Source organism: Microtus pennsylvanicus, chromosome 8 (assembly GCF_037038515.1).
Source record: "Microtus pennsylvanicus isolate mMicPen1 chromosome 8, mMicPen1.hap1, whole genome shotgun sequence".
In the NCBI taxonomy this organism is placed as follows: domain Eukaryota; kingdom Metazoa; phylum Chordata; class Mammalia; order Rodentia; family Cricetidae; genus Microtus; species Microtus pennsylvanicus.
Window position 1 is genome coordinate 34587750 of NC_134586.1, and position 20112 is coordinate 34607861.

A 20112-nucleotide genomic window follows, 5' to 3' on the forward strand; every position below is an offset into this window, starting at 1 on the left:
TTGTGAGTCTCTCTCTCTCTCTCTCTCTCTCTCTCTCTCTCTCTCTCTCTCTCTCTCTTTCTTTCTTTCAAATAGCATTTTATCAGATTGGTGAGTTCTAGGCCTGCCAGGACTGCATAGCGAAGCGAGACCCTGTATAGAAGGAAGAGAAAAGAAAGGAAGGAGGGAGGTAAAGAAAGAAGCAGAATCTTGATACAGCCAGACAGGCAGGAAAGGAAAACAACTATACTCCAGCTGGGTGGTAGTGGCACTTGCTTTTAATTCTAGAATCTTAGCACTCAGAAGGCAGAAGCAGGTGGATCTCTGTGAGTTTGAGATCACCCTGGTCTATAGAGTGAGTTCCAGGACAGCCAGGGCTACACAGGAAAACCAGTCTTGGAAAAAAAAAAAAGAAGAAGGAAACCTATACTTCAGTAGTCTTTCATAAGCAATCTCAAAATCATTGGCAAAACAGTAAAACCTAGGCATAAAAATTTAAGATACATTGAAAAATCAACTAATGAAGAGGGACGTGCCAGATGGGGGGAATGCAAGTAAAATAATCCCAAGATAGCTCCAAATATGGTACAATAAGGGGTTCTTTATTAAAGGGAAACCCACAGATCACCCAGGGGAACAGGGCAAGCAGGAGAGACAGAGTGTATGTGTGTGTGTGTGTCTAGACCCATGTGCTTTTTGGTACCCAGTGCCACACCCAACCTGGTCAAGCCTCTCAAAGACTATTGGCTGAAGGAAGTTCCCCATCATCTCCCCCTTTTATCTAAATGAGAGAATTTTAAACCTAATACAAAACTATATACAATAAGAACATATCAAGTATAAAAATTAGAATTAACCAGCATAAACAATATTAAGCATAAAACAAATGCTAAATGTTTCAATAATTATTTTATCTTAAGGAGTCTAAGTCTTGTATTAGAAATGGCTTGGCTAAGCCATAAGAGGAAAGTAACTGTACCTATCTCTAGTCTTCAACCCCATCAAAGACCTGAGAAGGGAGCTAATAGTACTTGAGTAGGCAGGAAGTACAATCAAGCACCTTCCAAAATGTACAGTAGATGACAGAGACAAATGGCTACCTGGGCAATCACCAGGTAGCAAAAGTTTCATTTGCAGCATTGGAGCAACCAACTTTGGCTAAGGCCTAGAGTAACTGACAGACCATTTCAGAGGCAGGAATATTTTCAAAACTATCTTACCCTGTCTTGGAAAGGTATTGCAGTCTTTTTTTTTTCTCATATCCTGCTTGTCCTGTCCAGACACCATACATTTTTGTCAGTGGTTGAGGCATGGGCAGTTCCTTGCCCAAAGGTCAGTTTTGCCAAGAAAACAAGCTCCAAGTGGAGTGTCTTTGGTGCTCAACATTCTCTTGGGAATAGATCAGTGCTGCCAGGAGCAATCGTATCTCATGTCAACAGATCCCTAGGTTATTTAAATGCCATATTCTACAGTTCTTTGAAGTGGTTGAAGATTACCTATCTATGCAGAATACAGTCTATATATCTAAAGAACCTGATTAGTCTAACTATAAGTATTACAAACATGGATGACCTATAATACTTAATACCTATGTAGCTTAAAGACTTCATATTAGAATATTAAACATCTTTAAAAAACTGGGCAGCAAATGAGGATAATGACCTCAAAATGTAAACAGTATATAACTCTTTTGATCAGAGGTAGAAATGTATAATGAATGCCACATGATAAATATATTCTAAAATTGTATCAATATACAAAGTGTCTTAAACAGAGGTAGAAACATGCATGCATACAATATGATAAAATAACTTTGCGTAGGTGTGCAAATATTGTAAACAGAAATAGGAGCATATTCAATATAACAAATACAGTTTGAATTTGTATCACTATACAAGAATCTATACTAGTGTAAATTGTCTATAAATAATAGCTCACAAATATTCACTCTATTATCCTTTAGGAAATTTCAGTGAATAGGTGTAATCTTTATTGGCCCGCAGGTGTTGTGGTTGCAGCCATGTGGCGAAACAAAGTGGAGGAGAGACATGAGGAGCCGTGAACAATCTCGCTTTGGTTTCGCGCTTGTTGCCTACTTAGATACTGACAAATATGCTTTGCTTAACAAATTAAGAGCAGTTATTAAGGACAATTAATGCAATTCTGTACATGGAGAGAGTTTTGGTGGCTTTCTGTCAGTTGCGAGCCACACAGTTGGCAGATGTAATGCCGCGTGGATCATAATGTGATAAAAAGAACGGTGGGCTGCTGTGGGGAAAGTCGGGATCCTAGGCAGTGGCAGGTGGGTGAGATGTGGATGAGAAACATGATCTAGCTGGTTAACGCGGGGTGTGGTGGTGGGTTTCTGATAAGCATCGACTCGTTCCCACGTTGGGCAGCATATAAAGGGGAATGAGCCAGACTGGGGGAAATGTGACTAAAATAATCCCAGACTAGCTCTGGATATGGTATAATAAGGGGTTCTTTATTAAAGGGGAACTCACAGATCACAATGGGGAACAGGGACAGAATCCAACATTCAGGTGTGGCAAGCAGGGAGAGAATGAGAGTGTGGCTGGACCCGCATGCTTTTTGGTACCCAAGGTTACGTCCAACCTGGCCCAGCCTCTCGAAGGCCATTGGCCAAAGAAGGTTCCTCATCAAACTGATGTAACTATATTAGCAAAATAAAATAGAAGAATGTATATAATCATAGTGAATGCGTAAATGCATCTGATACAATTCAATAGTACTTCATAATAAAGATAAACCTCTCATATGTTTCTTTTGAATATTTTATGGCTTGATTAGTAGCTGTTTTCTTTTTCTTTTTTTTGTGAACATTATGGACCAAATGTTGTAGAATCTGTAAAATCTTTCTTTGAAAGATAGTGTATTTTGTTCTGACAAGCAACTAAATTACCAGCTTCTTGCTTTTGTTCCATTAAGGGTGGAGCGATGTATTATTATATTCTATTTTAGTTTTACACACATATATATATGCATACACATGAGATTTACACATACAGAAGTAGACACACATATGCGTGAATGCACATTTGTGTGAAAACACAATGCACAGTGTTCCTTTCCCTAAGGTATAGCCTCTGTGACGTCTCACTTCAGTCCCCATGTCTTCATGAGGGTATTTGCTTTGTCCTTTCCAGCACTGACCTCTGCCATCTGTTTACCAATGTCTTTTTCCTACCAGACCCCTGTGGGGGTTTTGTCTTTGTGTACCCCAGAGATGATTGTAGATGGTTGAGAGGATTTTTTTCTCGTGACTCCCACATGCCAAGCATCCTGTGTCCCCAGTGCTCATCACCTCTGCCCAGAATTGAGATCACTTTTCCTGCTTAGATGTCAGCTCAATATGCAAATCCATGAAAATGCTTCCAAGTGAAGGAAGATCTTGGGGCAGTGTCAGTCACTTATGTGTCTCTTCTAGTAAGGACCAGACTTCTGTGCTGATTGTGCTGTAGTGATGCTGTTGCTTCATGTATTTCTTCAGATTTTATTTAGCCATTGTAGAGGAAGACTCATAGCAGCAACTAGAACCCAATATACTTGAAGTCCTAGTAAATACCTTTTAATTCTGATTTATTGCTCTGTTTGTTGTTTTAAAAGAAACTCTTTAGTTTGGTTGTGATTGCAGCATGAATTTTGTGTTTCAGAGAAACAAGTGTTAATTGGGAAGATCCCAGTTTATTATGTCTAATTTGACATCATAGTTTCCAATCTTTTCCCCCCTTTTTTTGTGTGATTCAAGGACTCGCCTGTTGCAGTTTGCTTTAGAGTCACCACCCATATCTCCTGTGTCTTCCACCTCAAAGAAAGTTGTTGCTAAAGTGCATAATGCTGAAGCCACCAAACACCCTGTCAAACAGGGGAGCAGGCTGATGGACAAGTTCCTGATAAGAGAGACAGGGGGAAAAGAAAATGACAGGAAGTATAGCCCTCAAAAGGAGATAAGCACATCTACTGAGGCTAAAGAGACAAGTCTCGAGGGAAAGACAGTACTTGGTCCCTCGGATGCTAATGGACCTGTGACACCCTCTACATCCACCATGAAACTGGAAAATAAAGGTAGGAAGTCATTTTTATATATGCCTTTTCATACTTAAGGAAATCTCATTCTTGTGGTGTAAGCTTAACAGGCAGCACGTTTGAGGGAGGAGTAAGAAGGCATAGACCAGATTCTACTTTACTGTGTCTCAGACATGATGCAGTCAGTGCTTAGAGGTAGAGTTTTTGTCTTTTTCATAGAATAGAATCAGGATGATTCATGCAGAAGTGAAATGGTTTAGTAGTTAATGCTTCTCGTGGTAGCTTTCTGTTTTTAGATTGGAGCCCTCTCACCTCATCCAGTTCCAGTTAACTCTTAAAGAAGCCTCCATTTTATGCCACAGGTTGACTACTTCCTTGATGTTCTGCCTGTAGTTTAATGTCCTTTGGCATATGACATGTACTTTGGTAACCTTCCTTATCTCTTAGCTCTCCCTCCCAAATGTCTCTGAAGCCAAGTTGTTGTCTCACTCTTTGTACAGTGCACCCATAGACTGACAGAGTAACTGAAAACCAGAGCTGGTGTGCCGCCTGTATGGTAAAGACAGGTTTGCTGGAGCATGCACTCCTCCTGTGTTTACATATCATCGCTGAGGTTTCCATGCTGCAGTGGTGCAGAGTGGCCTCATGATGACAGAGCCAGGATTCTGGTGGGAAGACTCACCTGGAAAGCCCCTGACTGATCTCTATGGCCTCATCTTTTACTAGGAACGTGTGTCTTTAGCAAACCCTTGCAGCCCACAGGCGAAGGCCAATAGTAGTGTTTGGGGTTTTTTTGATTACATGTATCTCATACCACATCTCAATCTGGACCACTTTCTGTGGTTTTTGCTGTTGTGTTTTTAATTTCATTGGGACATGTTTTCAACTCTTGTAGAACTTTTTTTCTCTCCAAATGAAATCTTAGAATGAACCATAGCATATAAAATAGATAAAATTCTTTGTGTTCTATTAAAAATCAGAGTAGGGAGCCTTCGTTTTACTCATAGTTGTAACCTCATTACAGTGTTGTTGATATTGTTTCTAGGGTAAGATAGTCCTAGGGCCTGGGAAAGGCTCAGCATTATGGTCTGCTGGTACCTTGGTAGCAAAATTGTAGCTAAAGCATTTTCTAATTAGCTAACTTCCAAACTTACTTCAGTCTCTAGGCCTAGGATTCTGATTGTGTGACACCCCACAAAGTAGCTAGTTACTAGTAACCAGTTTTACCTGCTTTCCGTGCCTTGTGGGTTTTTCTAAGAGCAGATTACCTAGGATTCTGTCTGTGCCAACTTGTTTATTTTTCCCCTTTCTTTCTCTCTTTTTAAAATGCAGTGTCTTGTCCTGTTTGTGAGGTCAGCATTTCAGAAAATCACATCAATAAGCATTTAGACAGTTGCTTGTCACGTGGAGAGAAGAAAGAGAGTCTTCGAAGGTAAGAAAGCTGAGCTTAGCTGCTGACCTGCTTTGGCTGGGTGCTTCTGTGCTTTATAGACGTGAATCAAAACCGGGACTAACCTTTTGTCCTGGTGACTAGTGCTTCCTGCTTGATTTTTCCTCTAACCCAGCTTACCTTTCCATCCCTCACTCTTGTTCCTCCTTCAGCTCACACTCTGCCATATGTCAGTAGCGGATCAGTGCTTGCTAACTGCTATATCATGACTTAGAGAAACTACTGGCTTAGAATCACTTGTCTTTCTTGCTGTTGTTGTTGTTGTTTTGAGACAGGGTTTCTCTGTGTAGCCTTGGCCATTCTGTAGACCAGGCTGGCCTCAAACTCACAACTAGTTCACTTTGTTTTTAGAATTCTCAAACTATTGTACAAAGGCCTTGCACAAAGAAAGCAAGGACAGTTTGATTTAGAACATGTAAAATCTTTCATTAGTTCTTAGGATGTTTTAGTATTTTAAATAGATATTTAATTAATAAGAAATTTAATATCTTAAATATTCATTTAAATCAAACTTACTCTATTTTTGTCTGTCTGATTGTATTTATATAGGGCTCAGAATTGAATTCAAAACCTAGTACTTAGTGAACGTCTTTAAAAATTAGTTTTTGAATTGCCTGTTCTACTTACATATGTAAAAATGATACAGAAGAATATTTATAATTGGATATGGTGGTGTATGCCTGCAATCTTAGTATTCAGGAGGCTGAGACAGGAGAATCAAGGGCAGCACAGACTACTGAGAAGTAGGTTAGCCTAGGCTACAGTGACATTCCAGCCCCACGTTTCTATTTCTTCCTTCCTTGCCAGAGAATGTGTATGGAATGTAAGGACTTTGTCTTCAAAACACCAAGAGATGACATTACTAATAAGTTGTGAGGTCAGTATTTGTATCCAGACTACTGTGCTACTTTGCATCCTTTGTGTATCAAAGTCTCCAAATCTAAAACTAGTTCACATGTGTGTTCAAGGAGTGATATTTTTATTGAAGTTAAATTGTAGGGCTTCAGGAATCTGGCTGGTAAAAACAGTAAGGAAGAAATGTCGTGTTTGAGTCTGGGTGAAGATAGAGAAATGTAGTTGGGAGCAGCATGGGCAGCAAGGTCAAGGAAAGATTTTATTTTTATTTTTTGTTTTTCGAGACAGGGTTTCTCTGTGGCTTTGGAGCCTGTCCTGGAACTAGCTCTGTAGACCAGGCTGGTCTTGAACTCACAGAAATCCGCCCGCCTCTGCCTCCCGAGTGCTGGGATTAAAGACGTGCGCCACCATCGCTCGGCTAAGATTTTATTTTTAAAAGTAGTGTACAGGCCTCAGTCTTTCTGCTATTGTCTGACAGTAAGTAGAATAGTGGTGAGCACAGGGAATGAAGTTGGGGAAAGTTGGAGAGAATAGGTGGGAATCGAGAGCTGTGGAAAAGAGAACGGGGCTGACAATATTAGTGATGCCTGGAAAGCGGGAGGAAGAGAATTGTTGGCTCTTGTGTGTGTCTCATCTGTTTTGAAGAGTATTTTCCCAAAAGCATTCTCTCCAAAGAGAGGGCCATCTTACTGATTTAATTATTAAAATTAAAAAGATGCCACTCATTTTTTTTTGTGTAAATTTGGAGTGAATGCAGGTTTCAAGGGACAGACTGCTGCTGAATCTTACAAAGGCTGATGTTGAAGGGTAGTGATGTGTTGCTAACTCACAGCACAGGCTGTACTTGACTCCAAGCCTGGGCAGTCCTGTGCTCACAAGATTGCCTTCTTGTATCTACAAGTTTGTTGATGGGAATAGAATTTAGATGTTTATGTGTAGTAATAAGAGCGGCAGGGCTGCGTCCCCAGCACCCGGCCGCCCACATGGCTAGGAGCTGCGATGGGCTGCGTTCCCACCCAGCTCCGCAGGGCTAGCTTTACCCGAAATAATTACATGGACACTGTATTCTTTTAAACACTGCTTGGCCCATTTCTATCTAGCCTCTTCTAGGCTAACTCTCACACCTGGACTAGCCCATTTCTAATATTCTATGTAGCACAGCTAGGTGCGCTTACCGGGAAGATTCTAGCCTACGTCCATCCTGGGTCGGAGCTTCATTGCGTGCGTCTGCCTGGGAGAGGGGAGGATGGCGTCTCTCTCTGAGGCGTCTTACCTCACTTCCTCTTCCTCCCAGCATTCTGTTCTTTTTACTCCACCCACTTATGTTCTAAGCTATGAGCCCAAGCAGTTTGTTTATTACTTAACCAATGAAATCAACAGATTGATATATGACACTCCCACATCACTTCCCCTTTTTCTGTTTAAACAAAAAAAGGCTTTAACTTTAACATAGCAAAATTATATATAACAAAACAGTTATCAAGTAAAAATTACAATAATCTTTATCATAACTAAGGAAAACTATAACTATAACTAACTATTCTTAACTCCATCAAAGACTCCAGAAAGATACAATATTACCTAAGCAAACAAGAAAAAAGCAACTTTTAAAACTCTAGAAATGACAGAGACATCTCGCTGCCTGTACAGTCACCCAAAGTTCCTCTGTACCGTTGGGGCATCCATCTTCGGCCTACAGGCCCATAGTATCCAGCAGACATTTCCATGAAGCAGGAAATTTCAAAGGCAGTCACTATCTGCTTGTCCTGAAGAATGTCTTGCAGACTCTTTCATGAATCAGGAACCCCGAAAGATCATCTCACTTTTAGGCAAGTTCAGTAGTCCTCTCTCTGCGGGTTCTCTGTGTCTAGTTTATGCAATAGTCCAGGCAAGAGCAGTTTCTTTCCCAAATGGCTATCAAACTCCATAAGGATCCTCTTCGATGCCCATCTTCTTCTTGAAGTAGATTGGTGCTGCCAGGAGCAGAGTGACTCATTGTCATGAAAAGTCCTAAGTTATTAAAACATTTAAAATGCCATATTCTATAATCTTTGAAAAATATGAAGAATGCCTATCTAAAATATATCTATGTACAACTAGAAAATCTTAACTAACATGACTACAAGCTTGACTATTATGATTAATCTATTAACAAGCTATATATATTATATTTTAAGAGAACTACACAATCACAATACCTTAATCAAGATCAGAAACACATATACATATAACAATATTGACCTTAAATCTCTATCAATAAAGCAAAATCTATACTAATGCAAATTATTCATATCTATATCATATCCCCCTTTTAATATAAAAGAACATTTATAAACCATATTTGGGAACATGGGCGCAGTTTTTTCTCTCCAAACTGCTTCCTGCTGAATGGGGGCGTCGTTAATTAGGTCTTTCATGGTATAACCTGTGTGCTAGTTTCATCTCAGTTGGCAGTTGAGCGAAGCGGCAGTTTTCTGAAGGTGTTCACACCAACCCTTCAGGAGGGCGTGGTCCATCATACCAAATCGGAATAGAAGAAATGAACAGGGTCTCATCCTCTGTGAAAACAAAATAAGAAACTCCTTTCCAAAGCATCATGTCCTTAGATCCAAATTTCAAAGTCAAGGCATTTTCAAAATATCTATGTTGGATTAGTTTAGCAGCATTTATAAACAAATATCTTTTAGCAGCTGTTGCTCTTTCCTCAGCATTCTGTTCTGTTTACTCCACCCACCTATGTTCTAAGCTATGAGCCCAAGCAGTTTGTTTATTACTTAACCAATGAAATCAACAGATTGATATATGACACTCCCACATCATTTATGTTGCTTAGTTAGGGGGAATTTGGGATAATATAAACTGGTAGCTTCCAGGATGACTGCTAAGCCATTAGCATCTTATTACTTGCTTTTTTCCTTCTGTTTTTTCCAGAGTTGGGAGTAGAAAAGCTGAGTATTTTCTTCCTAAAGAGTAAGAAATTGGCACTGATGAATGATCTGATCTTGTTTAGATTGTTCTCTTTCTAGATGTATATGTTGTATTCTTCTAATTCTTTATCTGTGTCCAGTGGTGTTCCAAATCTGGTTGCTCAGACAGTCCTGCCAGTTGGTCCCCAGTGCAACTTAGAACTGTGTCACTCTTAGTAGACTGAAGGTCCTCACTCAAGGTACCTGCTGGAGTTTGTTGTATTTCAAACTCCTAAATTTCCTTTACTCCAAGGGTTTTGTTTTTTGTTTTTGTACTCACAAGTCATTTTTTACGACATTATTCAGGCACACTTAGGGAAACATGAAGCTAAATCTTTTAGTTTTATACTGGCCTGGGGTTTGGTCACGTAAAAGTCTCTGTGTCTTAAGGTCTCTTTTTACAACCCTAAAAGGTCAATTGCTGGGTGTGGCTGGTAACCCTTTTACCACCCTATGTAGAACTGTCTGATGGTTTAGAGCAGAACTCTTTCTATAGCTGTCTAGTTCTGAGACTTCTGACGTGTGTGATTCCACTTCACCGAGTCAGCATAGGAAAGATCAGTATCATGCCATGCTTGGGGTAATGCTTCTTTGACTTCATAGTCTCAAATTATTTTCTTTATTTTATTTTTATTTTATGATAATTGGTATTCTCCAGCCTGTTTGTCTGTGTGAGGGTGTTAGAGAAGCCCTGGAGTTGGAGTTACAGACAGGTGTGATCTGCCATGTAGACTCTGGGGATTGAACCTGGGTCCTCCAGAAGAGCAGCCAGTCAGTGCTCTTAACCGCTGAGCCATCTCTCCAGCCCCCATACTTTCACTTCTTGACAGAGATGGTTGATGTCTGATGTTGCTTTCATTGTGAATGCCAGTGGACACTTCACATCTTTATTAGAATTTTATAGTTGTTATTGTCTGTCTTTGATCAAATAAATGTTTTAGTTAGAGACTTAATGAATTGCTCCTCCTTTTGTGCTTGCCATAAACACTGCAGAATGATTCAGTTGATCCTACCTGCTGTGATTTTATTTTACCTTAATGTCATCAATCTGGTAGAGCCTAATTGAATGCCATTATAAGAACAATTTGGAAAAATATACTCTGTGGAGGTTTTCAGGTCCTTTTATAAATAAGTAGATATTTCTGGCTTTCCAGGCTTTACTAACAGAGCATAAAAGAGATAATTTAGCTAGAAAATGGTCATTGTGTGAGTAGAACAGTTGTATCTCTACTTGACTGTAATAGCGCTCTCAGTATGACCTTTGGACCACCACATCAGATTTACCTTAGGAAACTGGAAAGTTAAGATTTTCAGCTTCCACTTTAGGTCTGCATCATGTGGATGGGTGCTGTAGAGAAAGTAACTGAGGAAGTGTTGCATTTAAACTACACTCTCCTGGTAGTTCTGAGGTTCTTGAAGTTTGGGAAGCATCAGCATTTGAACATTTTTTGCCTTTTTTTTTTTAAAAAAAACTTTATTTTAAACCCTGTTACTCTTAAGATCTTATTAATTTGCTGTTGTCATTTTGAAATGATTGCAATAGTAAAGACTGCTTTGACAACTGTTTATTATACACCTAATTGCCCATAGAGCTGAACCTCTACTCAGAATGCGTATGCTGACACTTGCCCATCTTTCTACCTTAGTATGGGTGTGGGTAATGCATGTTCATGTGTAGAGGCTGTATGTGTGTATGTTAGCATGTGTGTGGAAGATAGAGTTCAACCCTGGGTATCATACTCAGGAGTATATTCTACCTTGTTCTTTGAGACAGAGTTTCACTGGGACATGGCCTTGCTGGTTGGTTAGGCTATCTGACTAGCAAGCTCTAAGGATGCTGTTTTTACCTCCCCAACTTTTTATATGGATGCCAGAGGTCAAACTCATGCTTGTGAGGCAAGCACTTCATTGACTAAACTTTCTCTCTATATTCTTCTTTTTTTATCTTAATGGCTCAACTATTTTTGTAGTCAGTCAGGTGTTGTGAAGGCAAATTACTATTTTATTGAGAATATTTGATAATTCAAAATAATCCTCAGATCTCTTTTTTTTTCATTTTAGTTCTGCTCACAAAAGGAAGCCACTGCCAAAAACAGTGTATAATTTGCTCTCTGATCGTGATTTAAAGAAAAAGTTGAAACAGTATGGCTTATCCATTCAAGGAAACAAGCAGCAGCTTATTAAAAGGCACCAAGAATTTGTACACATGTATAATTCCCAGTGTGATGCTTTGCATCCTAAATCAGGTAAAGTAATACATCTGTTCTCATCTTTGGATAAAGAAGTGTGTGGCTCAGAGATTATAAACCACAGAAAGAATTTTAATAAGTACCTTTTTGGCAGCAGGTAAGATATGCAGGTGAATCCCTTCGAGAGCTACCTGGAGAACACTGCTAAGGCCATCATCCTCTCAGGCTGTCTCCTGGCCCCAGTTCCCTTCGCAGAGGAATCACTATTGCCAGTTTTTTGAGTATCTCTCCAGAGGTAGCATGGTGGTAGTGATCTGGAGGCCTACAGTCCTCCTAGTTTATGCTGAGTGACTGTGAATAAATAAGTCCTATCTCTGTACTTTAATTTTCTCATCTGTAAATTGAGGATTATAATCCTACATGCTGCATGTTTTTGAGATGATAGGATGCTTTCAGATATCAAGTACAGTACCTCAGCAAGCACTTAGAACTCCTTAGATATTTCCATTATGATTATTATACATAAACAGACATCCTTAGTTGGTACTGATTCATAAAAATGTCAGTATTCTCCATGTTGTTTTCACTTGACCATGCACACATTTTGGAGTTCTTTATGGGTAAGAACATTTAGAATTGAAAAAATGAAGAGTGATATAAAAACAGAAAAGTGCATGGTATGATAAATTTTTGAAGTGAAAATGCCTCCTGAGATTACGGTCAAAATCCTAGAATCCCCTCCTCCCAGGTATGGTTGTCTCCATACATCTGCCTACTGTCTATTTACTCTGTGTCCTTGAGCTGAGTGAGTTGGGTAATAGCCACAAGTTCATCCCTGTTCCAGTGCCTTTGTGATTAGAGCTCTTTTCTGCTCCACTACGTTTCTGTCCACTGCTTTACCCAGGTTCAAGCTCCTTTCTTTTCAAATTGCACATTTTTTATATTTTTTTGTTCTATTTTCTGAGAATTAGGATAGCTGCATTGAGCAGTAGCCATGCCATAGCCCCAATGTTGTACTATTGTAAGATTTCCTCCACCAAACAAAGTAATCCATGATTTTTTCCTTCAGCCCTACTGACATAGTCAAGACTGGCAGAATGCGTCAGATTCTTTGCTAGCGTATTACACAAACAGCCTCAACTCTTGTCCTAGTTCTAGTAGAGCTCTTGTTGCCCTCTGAAACCTCTTGAATACAGTCTTCCTTGTCTACATTTCAGCATCCTGGTCTTCTTCTTTCCCACCAATGGCCTATCAAGCTGCACTTAAAGGATTCTAGCACTTTAACCTGCAGCCTCACACTCTTGCACAGTCCTTCTGCATGTTACTTCCAAAGGCCAGTGAGCCACATGGTCGTTTGTCACAGTGACTCCATTTTCTGTACTTGTTTTCTTTCTTTCTTTCTTTCTTTCTTTCTTTCTTTCTTTCTTTCTTTCTTTCTTTCTTTCTTTCTTTCTTTCTCTCTCTCTCTCTCTCTCTCTCTCTCTCTCTCTCAGATATTAAATATTTGCTTATTTATTTACTTATTTGTGTTTATGTATGTGTGTCCATAGAGGTCATAGGAGGGTATTGGGTAAATCTTCTGGAACTGGAGCTACAAATGGTTGTGAGTGCCTTGTGGGTGCTGGGAATCAAGCCTGGGTCTTCTGGAAGAGCAACCACTGCTCATAACCACTAAGGCATCTCTCCAGGCCCTCTGTGCTGATTTCTTTGTTTATTTTGTTTTTCAAGATAGAGTTTTTCTGTGTAGCCTTGGCTATCCTGGAACTCGCTTTGGTCTACCAGCCTCTTCTTTCCAAGAACTGGCATTAAAGGCATGCACCTCCAAGCCCAGCTTGTTCTGTACTAATTTTTAGTATTAGTTACTTTCCTTTACTGTGTGACCAAATACTTGAGAAGAAACAACTTAAAGAGGGAAGATTTAATTTGTCTCATTGATTGATTGACGCGAGGGGAAGGCATGGCAGTGTTTATGAGGCTGGATGTGCAGCTGAGACTTCCGCCATCTCATTGTGCTAGGTAGCAGAAACATGGGAGTGCTGACATTGTGTGGAAACAGCCCGCCATTGATGTTCCTGTGTCTGAGCTCAGTTGTGTTTTTGTTGTTTCCTTTTTATGTTTTCTTGGTAGCCACGCCGGGCCTTTTGTAATCTATCAAAAAGTTTAGCCATGATCTTACTCAGATGTACAGTCATTTCATTTTGTCACCTGATGGTCATGATCACTCCTAATCTTGCCACCTGTTTTGGGGTTTTAGCACATGTAGTTGCTGTTTGACTTTAACTCTGATGGATTTAAGCAAAATTATAGTTTGATAGCTTGTTAGTGTTTCCTTGTCATTATAGTGAGGTTGATAGTATTGTTAGTTCTCTACACCCTAAACAGAATCAGAAATATTTCTGAAAATAGCTTAAACCCTTAACTTGTGCCCACCGTAGTATAATTTTCTTACTATTGTAGAGTGTGCCAGATGTCTTGAATGGTACTTGTATTAATGCATGGGATAGAATGTAAATGCTTTTGCTTTTCTATTATACTGTGATTCAGTAAGCTCACAAGGAGATGAACAGTTCTTGTTCACAGATGATACTGTTTATATTGTTTCAACCAGCCCTACAAAATTAAGGAGGCAGATACATATCAGTGCTTGGAAAAGAAACTATTTTGTTTAAGTGAAGCAGTTGCTTTGAATTTAAATAAACTTTAGTAGGATTATTTGAAGTTGATACAAAGGGGAGATTGAGGCGGGTGTAGAGGGAGATTGAATGAGGAGGGTAAGAGCCGATTGATAAGAAGTACTCTCATTTCATCCATGGAGTGCAACCAACTGTCAACCCTACAATGTAACCAATTGTCAAGCCATCCTAGTTTTTTGTCTACCATTTAAAGCCTCTGCATAGAATATTTTGAAGTAAATTACAGACTTAATATCTTTTTACATATAAATGAATATAAATGATTGTCAGTTCTTATTATGTACCTCATGCACTTAAATAGATTGACTTTTGGTACTGAAAAACAGCTTTTGCAAAATCTGCACTGTTTATGTTTAAAGGGAGCCATTTAATATGTGGTCTCCTGCTATGGGTGATATAAAACTGTTTAATGAGCCAGATGGTGGTGGCACATGCCTTTAATCCCAGCACTAGGGAGGCAAAGGCAGGAAGATCGCTGTGAGTTCGAGGCCAGCCTGGTCTACAAGAGCTAGTTCCAGGACAGGCTCCAAATCCACTGAGAAACCCTGTCTCAAAAAAAAAAAAAAACCAAATAAATAAATAAAACTGTCTATGGATACTTGTTTTGAAGGCAAGGACATTTCCCCTGGTATGTGCAGATCTTTCTTCTTGGCAAGTTTCAATACATTTACTATATTGGAGTTTTAGTTTAGCTCATAGTGTAAATTAATTCTCATATTTCTTTGGAATTGCTGTTTATATATTCAAGAGAGAAGGCAAAAATAGCATAGTATTTCTTACAGTTTTATTTTGATATGTAAAAGAGTTGGAAATTAAAACTCCACATTCTTTTTTTAATGTTTTATTTTGAAATGTTGCTAGATTTACTGTTTTAATTACTGTTGTATTGTTGTGATGAAACACTGAGAGCAAAGCAACCATAACCATTATGGTGGGGGATGGAGGGGTGGCAGACGGGCAGGCATTGCACTGGTGTAGTAGCTGAGAGCTCACATCTCATATGCAAGTTTCAGGCAGAGAGAGAGAGAGTGGGATTGGGCCCAACTGGGCCTTTGTGAAAACCCAGCCCCCAGTGACACACCTCCTCCAACAAGGCCACACCTCCTAATCCTTCCCAAACATTTCCACTAACTGGGGACCTTAGCATTCAAATTTATGAGTCACTGGAGGCCATTCTTCTTCAAACCACCACACTTATTTTGGGAAATTTGAAAAAAGAAGATAGGAATTTGCATTTATATAAACCTGTCTTTCTCTGTTGTTAAAACCTCACATAGACATAGAGTAAGTGGATTTTTTTCTTGTTCTTATTTTAATAGCTGCTGAAATAGTCCAAGAAATTGAAAACATGGAGAAGACCAGGATGCGCCTTGAAGCAAGTAAACTCAATGAAAATGTATGTTGAATCTGTTTCAGTGTCTGTGTAGTTGTGCAGGAAGGAATTGTTGAATTGTACTTTTAAAATTAAAAGCCAGCCTTTGTAAATTTTTTTGGTAGAAAATGTACTGGAACACATTGCTATTTAGAGAATTAAGATTTCTTTACAGCTCATGTTTTTAGATAGCATTTGTGTTTAACAAACTTACAACATAAAGTACAGCTGGAGTCACCTAGACAAAGCCCTCATGGCTCAGTTTTTGTCTGCCGTGAGGTAAAGATGCTTGCTCCTCCACCACTTACTCCTGCCACTGTGGTGTTCTGTCCAGATGCCTGGGTTCGAGCAGCCATGGGCTGAACACTGAACCAGCATGTGAAGTATTAGCTAGGAAAATGAGTATGTCACTAGGACACATTTGAAAAAAGAAACAACTAAAGAAAAATAGGAAGCTGGTAGGTGATGAAACACGCCATTAATCCTAGCACACAGGAGGCAAAAGCAGGTGGATCTATGTGAGTTCTAGGACAGTCTGAGCTATTACATAGAGAAACCTGGTTGATAAACAAAACAAAAAAACAAAAAGAAAAATGAGAATATTCTAAGGTTTTTAATCTTTATAAACAGCTGTGTATACTCTTCATAACTGTTAAGAATGAGTTCTGGGTTTACTCTGCTTTTTCTGATGACTTTTGTAGCTCTTAGGAGAAACAATAGGACCAGAATTCACATTCAGCAGCCACATATCTTTTATAGGTCTCCTTTCCAAGCTTCTATAAGCCATGGGCCAATTTTTAATAATCTAATTTAAGGAAAATAGGCAACTATATTACTTTAACACAAGTGCCTACCACCTAGGAAATTTTAATATAATATCCTTTTTTAAGATTGTATTTTTAATTATGTGTATATATACCGTGTGTGTGTGTGTGTGTGTGTGTGTATGCCTGTCTTCCTGTGGAGGACAGACTAGGGTGTTGGATCTCCAGGAATTGGAGTTAGAGGCACTTGTGAGTTGACTGTTAAGGGTGCTGAGAACTAAGCTTAGTGTTGACAGAGGTTTCTGTCCTACCTGGTCTTACCATAATTCAGTTCCAAATAAATACACAGAGGTTTATATTAATTATAAACTGTTTGGCCTAGTAGCTCAGGCTTCTTATTAACTCTTATAACTTATATTAGCCCATAATACTTGTCTGTGTTAGTCACGTAGCTTGGTACCTTTTTTGGCGAGGCATTTCCATCTTGCTTACTCTGTGTCTGGCTTCTTTTGTGTCTGGGTGAGGACTGCAGACTGAGTCTTTACTCTTACCAGAATTTTCCTGTTCTTGTTGCTCTGCCTCTACTTCCTGCCTGGTCACCCTGCCTATACTTCTTGCCTGGCTACTGGCCAATCAGCGTTTTATTAAAAATAATACAGGTGACAGGATAAAAGACCATTGTCCCATAGCAGCTTAGGTTTTCTACAAGTGTCAAATGCTTCTGACTTTTAAGTTATCGCTTCAGCACCATCAATGTAATCATTTTTCTCCTCTTTCTCCTCTTCTTCCTCTTTCTTTCTTCTTTCTTATTTCTACTTCATATATATACATATTTTGAGATAAGGTCTCACTTTGTAGCTGGCCTGAAACTCACTGTATAGAACAGGCTGACCTCAAACTCACAGAGACCTATCTATTTGCCTCTGATTCCCAAGTACTAGGATCAAAGGTATGCACAACAGCACTCTCAGCTTAATGTAATACTCTTTTTTAAAGTTTTTATTTTAAAAATGTTTTCTCATAGAATATATTGATCACATACTTTTTCTTACCCCAGCTCCTCCTTACTTTTTAACCCACTCAACTTCATGTTCTTTTCCTTCCTCTAATAACAACAAAAAAATCCAAGAAGCACAACAAAAATGAGAAAAAACTAAAAGAAATAGAATAAAGCAAAAATTTGCAAAATAAAGTGCACCAAAAAACATAGAGTCCATTTTGTGTTGGCCAACTACTGCGCATGAGACCTGCCCTGGAATGTGGTTGATATACCCAGCGTCACTCCATTAAAGAAACCTGATATTCCCTTTGCCAGCAGGTTTCAATTACAAATAGCTTCTTGGTTAGGTGTGGGCCTTTGTGTTCACTTCCCCTTCTCAGTGCTGGGAATTTTGTCTGGTTTGAACTTGCGCAGGTCTTGTACCTGCTGTCCCAGTCTCTGAATTCATATGTGCATCTGTCCTGTTGTGTCTGGAAGACACTGTTTCCTTGGAGTCATCTATTGCCTCTGGCTCTGAAAATCTTTCCACTTCTCCCATATAGATCCTTGAACTTTGAGGGGAGGAGTTTGATAAAAATGTCCCATTTAGGGCTGAGTGTTCCACAGTCTCTCATTCTCTGAACACTGTCCAGTTGTGAATCTCTTTGTTAATTACCGTCTACTACAAGAAGCTTTTCTGATGAAAATTGAATAATGCTCTGATATATGGGTATAGCAGTATGTCAGTAGGAATCATTTTACTGCTTTGTTCCCTCGACAGAATAATAGTAGGTTTTCCTTTATGCCCATGGCTAGTTTTTGACCTGACACAGGTATGGATTCCAGTTCATGGAATGGGCCTTAAATCCAATAAAATAAGAATAGTTGGTTATTCCTGTAACATTGTGCCAGAATATCTTGAAGGCAGGTGTCTGTTGTAGCTGAGTGATACTAATAATTACTTTTCTCTTCTGGTAGTATGCAAGAATATTTTCCAGTACCATGAACACTAGTCAGTAGAGGTAAATGTTGTGTGGGGCGGCGGGCTGCGTTCCCGCCCAGCTCCACACGGCTAGCTTTACCCGAAATAATTACACAGAAACTGTATTCTTTTAAACACTGCCTGGCCCATTAGTTCCAGCCTCTTATTGGCTAACTCTCACATCTCAATTAACCCATTTCTAATAATCTGTGTAACACCACGAGGTGGCTTACCAGGAAAGAGCTTAACGTGCTTCTGTCTCAGAGAGGAGAATCATGGTGAACTTCCTGACTCGGCTTCTTTCTCCCACTATTCTGTTCTGTCTACTCTGTCTACCTAATTTTCTGTCCTATTAAAGGGCCAAGGCAGTCTCTTTATTAACCAATGAAGTCAACACAAAACAGAAGACTCTCCCACATCAGGTAAAGCTTCTAGTTGGGCACCAGCTCAGTTTCCCCATGTTTGAAGACATCAATAATAGGGCTTTACTATCAGGTTATAGAGAATAACCAATAACCTTGATAATAGCTTGTATTTGGAGGTGTCTATGGGATATTTTTTGGCCACGATTCAACAAGATATAACCTATTTTTGTCACTGGAGGTTTTACTTGGTGACATATGATGCCTAATTGGTGCATTGACTCCATTTAAATTTCTTTCATATATGTATATATTTTAGGAAGCTTCTATAGTAGTAGATTTCCATATAGCTTTTCAGAGAGCCTTTAGTGTTAGGTATCTGTAGTCGCATTTCAATTGTATTTTAATAACTAAAGCTTGCCTGAAGATCTGAGTAAAACAGCACCACTGGTAAGCCTATATAAAGACTAGGCAGTATCAACACACACCTTTAATCCCAGTAGACACACTAGTTTGCCATAGAAACCAGGTGGTAGTGGTACATGCCTTTAATCCCAGAACTAGAGAGGATAATAAGACGGGAAGACACAGCTCACAGACACAGTCTCATTCTGAGATTCCTGGAGGCAGGATTGCCATTTTCAGACTTGAGGTTGAGGTGAGAGCCAATGGCTGGCTGCTTTGCTTTTTGGATCTTCAGGTTGAAACCTATATCAGTTTCTGAGCTTTTATTAATCATACTTGAGGTGTCCCTCCTTTATTCTGCCCTTCCATTCCCCTTCCTATTTCCTAATTTCTCCTTTATCCCTTTATAATACTGTATTCTATTTCCTTTTCCTTGGAACATTATACCCTTACCTGATCCCTTATTAGCTAACCTCTGAGATTATTCAAGTTGACATACATATGTCTTAAACTGACATCCATATACAAAAGGAAACATGAAATATTTTTCTTTTTAGATCTAGGTTACCTTGCTCAGGATGATTGATTCTAGCTCCATCTATTTACCTGCAAATTTCATTATTTTAGTTATCTTAGTAGATGAATAATCCCATTTCTCAATTGATGGAGATCTATGCTATCTGCAATTTATGGCTATTATGACTAGAGTCCCAATTAACATGGATGAGCAAGTACTCTGTAGTAGAAAGTTGAGTTTTTTGGATATATACCCAAGATGGGTACAGCTGAATCTGGTAAATTGATTTTCAGCTTTTTGAGGATCTTCCACACTGATTTCCATAGTGACTGTACCAGTTTGTACTCCTACCAGCAGTGAATAAGTGTTCCTTTTCCCCGCATCTTCACTAGCAAGTATTATTATTTGTTTTTATTGTTTTGGGTCATTCTGACTGGGGTGAGACAGTGTCAAAATAGTTTTAATTTCCTTGATGGCTAAGGATGAACATTTTAAAAGTGTTTCTCAGCCATTTGTGTTTCATCTTTTGAAAACTAATTCTGCACCCCATTT

General features: G+C 39.2%; 1 protein-coding gene across 3 annotated transcripts in view; it reads left to right on the forward strand.

Annotated features, from left to right (window-relative positions):
- Rad18 (RAD18 E3 ubiquitin protein ligase) overlaps nt 1-20112 on the forward strand; it is a 92216-nt gene that overhangs the window by 21184 nt on the left and 50920 nt on the right. For all 3 annotated transcript variants that reach the window (XM_075983262.1, XM_075983263.1, XM_075983264.1), the window contains 4 exons: nt 3749-4065; nt 5359-5458; nt 11359-11543; nt 15499-15575. In XM_075983262.1, coding sequence (XP_075839377.1) covers nt 3749-4065; nt 5359-5458; nt 11359-11543; nt 15499-15575 — 679 coding nt within the window. The remainder of the gene's footprint in view (nt 1-3748; nt 4066-5358; nt 5459-11358; nt 11544-15498; nt 15576-20112) is intronic.